At 37.0% G+C, this 7910-nt stretch overlaps 1 protein-coding gene across 1 annotated transcript in view; it reads right to left on the bottom strand.

Annotated features, from left to right (window-relative positions):
* The window catches only part of LOC120792129 (neurofibromin-like), a 128074-nt gene that overhangs the window by 77321 nt on the left and 42843 nt on the right, over positions 1 to 7910 (bottom strand). The window contains exons 27-29 of the mRNA XM_040131188.1: positions 6311 to 6472; positions 6113 to 6210; positions 2636 to 2771 (exon numbers count right to left, since the gene is read on the bottom strand). Of these exons, the coding sequence (XP_039987122.1) occupies positions 2636 to 2771; positions 6113 to 6210; positions 6311 to 6472 (396 nt within the window). The remainder of the gene's footprint in view (positions 1 to 2635; positions 2772 to 6112; positions 6211 to 6310; positions 6473 to 7910) is intronic.

Below are 7910 nucleotides of genomic sequence, written 5' to 3'. Positions count from 1 at the left end.
CATTGCATGTTTGACAGGAGAATCATTGCAATGTGGTATGGGAAATTGTTACCTGCCATGAAACTGGTCTTACCCCATATCTCAACTAGTTTTTCTTCAAGCAGAGCCTAATTTTACTAGTTTTTGCCATCATCAGTAAGACTCCATCTTCACCTTGTGTTAACATGTGATCTGTATCTGAATATGTTATGTAGATAACATCATCTGATCATGGGCCTTCACATTTGAACCTGGTTTTACATATGAGGCCTATTACTTTCTGACTACAGAGCTGCTGCTCACTGGGATTTTCATTAACGTGAAACACAGACCTCACCTGACCCAAAATGTTCAGTGCACAAAGCTGAGCAGCATCACAGCTCAGACAAGTTTGTGTCATGAATGCTGTCTGGCTTTCCCTTTTGGTGTTTTTGTTCAAAGTTTGATTTTTGGAGGAAAAAACCTTGCATAAACACACCAACATTACACTGTGAATACTAGTTTCAGACTTCAGATTTCCAACTTCAAAATAAGATTTCTGGGAATATGATTTTTTTTAAATTTTGTGGTTAAATGCCTCAGCGGAAGTTAATGATGTCAACGTTTTTGTCATTTTGACAGTGGTGTACAGTGTACAGTCAACAATCTAGTTGGCCATGATGATCAATTATAGTGTGGATAACACAATATTTCTGTAATTGCTGCCAATGAAACAATCACACTGTAGTTATCTTCACTATTTATGATCATTATTGCGTGAATCACATTTTAGTTATCCTCACTCTTCATCATTATTATTATTATTATTTACGTTTTCTTCCACCCGTTTTTTGACATGCCACTAGGCCTTCATGCTTGAGCTAAAAACTACTGGTTCCAAAACTAAAACATTAAGTATGTTTAGGAGATATGTGCTATTAATTTTGGTGCGGATATCGGTTATGATTGACTTATGTTTTTTAATGGTTTTCTATGGGGAATGAGCAAAACATGGTGAAAAAATTTTTCCACCATTTTTAAATATTTTCTACATGTACTTTTGACACTCTATCCTACATCTTTCATCCACCAGGGTTTACTATGGTGAAACAAAAACGAAAATTGCTTAATACAGATCATTACTACTCCTAGATAGAAAAGGCTAGAAACATGGTTCCACTTTTAAAATCTCAAGCATTACTAGACCATATTAGCTTTTAAAGAGCTTGTTGATATCTCTTATAATTAATTAGTTATTATTTTTTAATGAGGAGTGCATACATTCAAAAATATCTCAAAAGCTGGTGAAAAAGCTTCACATAGTCAAAAGCTGTTGCCAATAGTGACACCGTTTTGCCTGTTATAGATGTTTTAGTTGGCTAATACTTTTATACCTATATTATTCATATGTTTATGTCCTTTGCTTTAACTACGATAACATCCTTTTTTTACGAATCACTCACCAGAAGCAACAGCAGCAGACACAGCAATCATGCGCATTTTCTTCAGTAAATGCAGATGTTCTAGTTATGTGTGAGATAGTTACGTCATTCCACTCTTGTTGTTACTTGTATTACATTACAATGTGTGTATTTGTATACATCTGGAATTGCTATATAAAATTACTGATGTGTCATTAAACTGACAATTCATCCTTCAACCCGATGAAGGATTTGTCACTCAACATGTGTATATGGACTAATCAAAACGAGGTAACATGGTCAAACACACTACGTTTAAATGGAACAAAAGAGAGCTGAACCACACTCAGGAGAGAGAAGACCTCATTCATAATTGTACTACATCATCTTTATCCCAATTTTTCTCAGTACTGCCGACTGCCTATGCTGTAATATGTCTACATAGGCCTGAAGCATTTAATGAATTGATCCATAGAAAACTATTGATAAAAGATAAATCGTTAAAGCAAAATTCCCAAAATTCTATGGGTCCAATTTCTTAAATGTGAGCATTTGCACATTTTCTTCTATTCGATTTAAACTGAGTATCTTTCAGGTTTTGGACTGTTGGTCAAACAAAATGAAAAGTTTCAATATGATTTCAATTTAAGAAATGGTGATGGGCTTTTAATCAATATTTTCTTTCATTTAATAGACCAAATTATTTTCAATTACTGGAAAAGATACTTGTCAGCTGACTGGGTATTGGAAATTACTGTTAGCTGCATCCCTGTCTGTTTAGTATTTCTGCTGACCGTGCTCATATCATTTCAGTTTGTGGCCCAACTGGAAAGCAGCCCTTCTGGTGAACTATAGAGAGGTCAGTAAACAATGAACTATGTTGATGGCAAAAGCTAGGAAAAAAAGTCCTGTTTTAGAATCACATACAATTTTTAGTGTCCCATGGTGCTTCAGCAGTTTTAAAATCTTGAAGTGTAGAGACTGTGCACGTGGAGCTTTTGGGCCATGAAAGTGATCAAACAGAAAGGTCTTGATGTATCACTCCAGCAGAATGCATAGAGTTGAAAGGTCTGTAGAGCTGTGCACTGATGCGTGTGATGTATAGAGCAATGAGTGGAGCAGCATCAAAGGACCTAAGAGTGGAAAGGCAAGAGCTTGACATGTGTGACATTGCACACATACAGGTAAGGGCAGAGAGGCTGGGTGAGCAGCTAAGGGCCATGGTTGAGTGTTGCGGTGTGGTCGGGGGACCCTACCTGGTAGAGACAGTGGCAGACACTGCGGAGTTGTGGGGGGAATTCACTGGATGAACCAATGATGGCCTGGAAGAACCGCTCAGTGATCTGTAGCAGGTTTCTCTGGTTCTCCTCCAGGTTCTCGCCCTGTTCCAGCCTGATGAGACAAACAAGCAAATCCTGTAAGTAAGTCCTCATGTTCCAAAGACATGTGGGCCAGGATGGATAAGGCTGCATCCGAGCCAGGAGGGATAAGACTTCATCTGGGCCATGATGGGTAAACTGCATCCAGGCCAGGATGGATAAAATGGTGTTAAAATCTGTCACTTATAAGTCAAACAGTTCTTAGCAACAAGTACAAATTAAAATCTTTGTATAAAGATGCTAAAAGCAGGGTTCATATGTATTTTGGCCAATTTATTTCATGAGTTCTCCACAACTTTAAACCAGTTTTCATGACCAAACATTCTGTGATTTCTGTATATACATTAAAGTAATATAATAAATTAACCGCAATAATTCCCAAGTACACGTTATATACAGTATATTATAAATTAATATTATTCTATCAGTTGCCAGTGGAAGTGTATTGGGATTATGTGATCACTTTAAACCCTTCTGCTGCCAAAATTAGTGATTCGAAGCAAATTGTAACTTGTAACCACCAAACAAGATTTTTTTGCATATTTGAAGAGTTTTTGCTGTGGTTAAGCATAACAGTGACACACAGCTCACTAGTTCACTGCATTGTAAATCAATTTGATTATTTTACATGATTTTCCATACATTTTCAAGGTAATGGAATTTAAGTAGGTATAGGAAAGATAGATGCTTTGATATTGATCTCAACCATATCAACCAGCCTCCGTAGACAGTATATCTTGCATAACGTATATAACATGACATGAAATATAGCTTGACGGAGAACTAAAAAAAAAAAAAAAAAAAAAAAAAAAAAGGCTGCTATCTGGCTTTCATGGAACAACTGAAACACAGCAGTATTATCTGCTGTTAATGCTTAGTTTTTGAACATGAAAACTCAGTTGTCATTAGTACAGGGGTCATTTGGTGATGTCCATCTCGAAAAATATTTTGAGCTTGTAAAGTATAAGTACAAATAAAGTATGTAAAGAACAAATGAAGTTTGTAGTATTAAATCAATATTTGTAAACCCGTAAAATAAATCTGCATGAGTAAATTCTGCATTCAAGTTGGTAAATCTGTAGAAAAGAGTTGTATTTGTAGGAAAAAAAAAACCTGTATTTGTGAAAAAGATTTGATTTGTTAAAAAAAAAAAAAAAAAGGCTAAAATCTGATAAATGATAAAATCTATGAACAAATGATAGCAATGATGAGGTTACACCAAGAATCTGAAAAAAGAAGTGATTTTGTGAACACATTCTGCATACACATACAAAAGCGCAATTACAAACATACAAAACTGCATGTAAAACTCAGTGTTCAAAGTTCCCACATTGCATGTGATGCTCAAGTCACAAGTACGAATTTTGACCTCGTCTTGACACCTGAATCTGACTGGACACTGACAATCCAATCAAAAAGTAGAGTCCAATCAGACAGCAGATGGTTCCGTTACCTTAATCTCCGCTGCAGGTCCTGAAAGGTGTAGTAGATTTTCAAGATGGACAACAGCGCAGGGTCTTCCACGACCGACGTGGGTTTAATTATATTTGATGATGCTGTAGAAAACAATGGTAAATATTGGATGTGCTGTGTATGCATGCAGCATGCAGTTACTTTGCTGTTATTCTAAGGTAATGCAGTTGTAACACACTTCTTTTAGAAAGTACTTAGCTGTAGAAAAAAAACAGACACTCTTCAAGACAACGGTGGCCACATTTTGGACAGTACATGTGTATTTTTTGTGGCACATTACAGCAGAAATAGAGCCGCTCCCATTCACAGTTCTTTTTATATCACATTAAAATTCGACTTAAAGGTTGTCTAGTATTTCCCTCGATTTATTAAACTGCTGTTACAAAAAAAAAATTTTAAATAGAAAGAAAATTTGCCTTAGCGGTTACTCTATGAACTTACATCAACACAGCAGGTAAAACTAGAGGAGCTCTTCTTTCTAGAAGATAGATGTGTGCAGCATTCCTGAACTAAAAAATATACAATTTCAGTGTTTCCCATACATTGATTTATTTGTTGCGGCCTGCCACAATATCAACATTAACATATTAATTTTGAATTTTTTTTACTATGTCAAATGGATAAAAATGTGTTTCTTTCAGCCCTTCCCTGCCCTGCTCTCTCTCTCACACACACACAAACACATTGACAATGGACAAGTCCCGTCATATCAGTGGACCAGTAGGCCGTCATAAAATTCAGAGTTTTTAATGTCTCTGTCAGTCTCTTTACTTGTCCTCTCGATATGCGCATGGGAGCATGCTGAGTGCGTGCACGGGGACTGGGCTCACTGGCCTATCACAATAGGCTATGTAATTAACAGTATGTTGTTATTTGTTTGACACAACGTGAAGCAATGAAGCTGTGCATATTCAGTTATTTATTTGTCACAAAGTACTTGGCAATTAAAATATTTGCAGTGGCACACCTTATATACCATATTATTTAATTGAATTTAATTAATTCAAGAATGTTTACCATTGTTTTCTACAGCATCATCAAATATAATTAAACCCACCTGATACGCGGAAGAGTCTGCGCCGTCATCCATCTTGAAAATCTACTACACATTTCAGGACCTGCAGCAGAGATGAAGGTAACGGAACTATCTGCCCTCTGATTGGACTCTGCTTTGTCATCGGATTGTAATCAGTATTCTTATAATCAGATTCAGGTGTAAATACAGGGTCAAAATTGATACTTGTAACTTCAACATTACACGTAGTGTGGGAACTTTGGGTGCTGACTTTTACACGCAGTTTTCTGCTTTGTATGTGTACACACATGTTCACAAAAGCATTTCTTTTTACACAGTGTCTTTGTGTAACCTCACCACTGATTTGTTCACAGATTTTATTCAGTCTTATTTTGAACAAATACAAATCTTTTCTACATGCAGATTAACAGTATTTTACAGATATACAAAGGTTGATTTACAACTACAAACTTTGGAATTATTTGTGAACAACATTTTACAGGCTCAAAATCTTTTTGACCCTAATTTGAGCCCATAGTCGTAAAAGTAAGTGGACCTTGCTTTGATATTATTTGGTAACATTTACTGATCCTGAGGACAATGATGATATACAGTATGTATGTATGTATACAGACACCCACACACACACACACACACCCACACCCACACACAAACACACACACGTACATACAACATGTACATATATACAATAGTCAGCCACAACATTAAAACCGCTAACAGGTTTTAATGTTGGGACTGACCGGTGTAGATGAGTAAGAATAGTCTAGAATAACTTCTTGTCTAGATTATTTCTATCTGATGATATGAATACTACATGCTGTCAGAGCAGAGATGCAGGTACTCACCTGGTGGGGTCCACCTCAAAGCTGATGTGTTCAGGAGTGGTGATGACCCCTCTTAATAAAGGCTCCAGTAGCTTCTGCAGGTATGCTGCTCCATATACCTGGCATAATAAAACATAAAATTGGGTTATGCCGATATCTGATGTGAGACATGGTCATTTGTAATTATTTCATGTCAAAAGTCATGCTGTTTTTTCCTACCTTGAAACAGAAGGTCATTATTTTGCTGGCCAGGCTGTTTCCCCTGAAAAGAGTCTGCATGGAGTCAGCTAGCTCCACCTCTTTAGAGAACATGTTCCACAGCAGCTGGTAGAGGAGGTGACGGGAGTCAAACAGCGTCACCAGGACTCGGGCTAGCTCATCCTGAGAATACAAGAAACACATATACATCACTGCAGGAGAAAAAGTTTTATGATATATTAATGCAAAATTTTCTCCTTTTTTATTCCATATGAATGCACTGTATGTTCTAACATACCTCTGCTTAGCACAAAAACTTTCAGGACTTTTAATGAAATAAAATATTGTATACAAAACTGAGCCCATACTGTATTCTGAATGGACATATTTAAATACAGTTATGTACATAAGTATTTGGACAGCGACCCAATTTCGTAATTTTGCCTCTGTATACCACCACAATAGATTTCAAACAAAACCATCAAGATGTGATTGAAGTGTAGACTCTCAGTTTTAATTCAAGGGATTTCACAAAAATAACCATTTAGGAATTACAGCTATTTTTATACATAATCCCTCATTCTCAGAGGCTCAAAAGTAATTGGACAATTGACTGAAAAGCAGTTTCATGGCCAGGTGTGGCCTGTTCCCTCGTTATTTCATGACAAATTAAGCAGATAAAAGGGCTGGAGTTGATTCCAAGTGTTTGATTTGCATTTGGTAGCTGTTCATGGGAACTCTCAATACGCGGTCCAAAGAGGTGTTGATGCAAATGAAGACAGCCATCATTAGACTGAATAAACAATACAAAACAATCAGACAGATAGAACCCATTTGGCAGAAACTTTAGGAGTGGCCAAATCAACAATTTGGTACATTCTTTAAAAAAAAAAAAAAAAAAAGGAATGTACTAGTGAGCTCAGCAACACCAAAAGGCCAGGAACACCACAAAAGAAAACTAAAGTGGATGATCACAGAATTCTGTTCTAGGTGAAGAAAAACCATACACAACATCTAGCCAGGTCAAGAACACTCTCGAGGAGGTAGGCGTATCATTGTCAAAGTCTACAATCAGTCTACAATAGGGGGGTTTACCACAAGGTGCAAAGCACTGGAAACACTCAAGAACAGAAAGGCCAGATTAGACTTTTCCAGGAAAAAATCTAAAAAAGTCTGCCCAGTTCTGGAACAAGATTCTTTGGACAGATGAAATCAAGATAAACTTGTACCAGAATGATGGGAAGAGAAGACTATGGAGAAGGAAACGAATGGCTCACGTCAAACATGGTGAAGGCAGTGTTATTGCATGGGCATGTACGGCCTCCAATGGAACTGTATCACTAGGGTTTATTGTTGAATTGACTGCTGATAGAAGTAACAGGATGAATTCCGTGTACAGTGTTATACTATCTGCTCTGATTCAGCCAAATGCTGCAAAACTGATAGGACGGTGCCTCAGAGTACAGATGGATAATGACCCAAAACATACTGTGAAAGCAACCCAAGAGCTTCTCAAGGCAATGAAATTGAATATTCTTAAATCGCTAAGTCAGTCACCTGACCTCAGCCTAATTGAGCATGCTTTTCCCTTACTGAAGACAAAACTGGAGGCAGAAAGACC

The sequence above is a fragment of the Xiphias gladius genome, chromosome 7 (assembly GCF_016859285.1).
Source record: "Xiphias gladius isolate SHS-SW01 ecotype Sanya breed wild chromosome 7, ASM1685928v1, whole genome shotgun sequence".
Classification (NCBI taxonomy): domain Eukaryota; kingdom Metazoa; phylum Chordata; class Actinopteri; order Istiophoriformes; family Xiphiidae; genus Xiphias; species Xiphias gladius.
The sequence above is the reverse complement of the archived record's forward strand: the minus strand, read 5'-3'. Positions and strand labels throughout refer to the sequence as shown.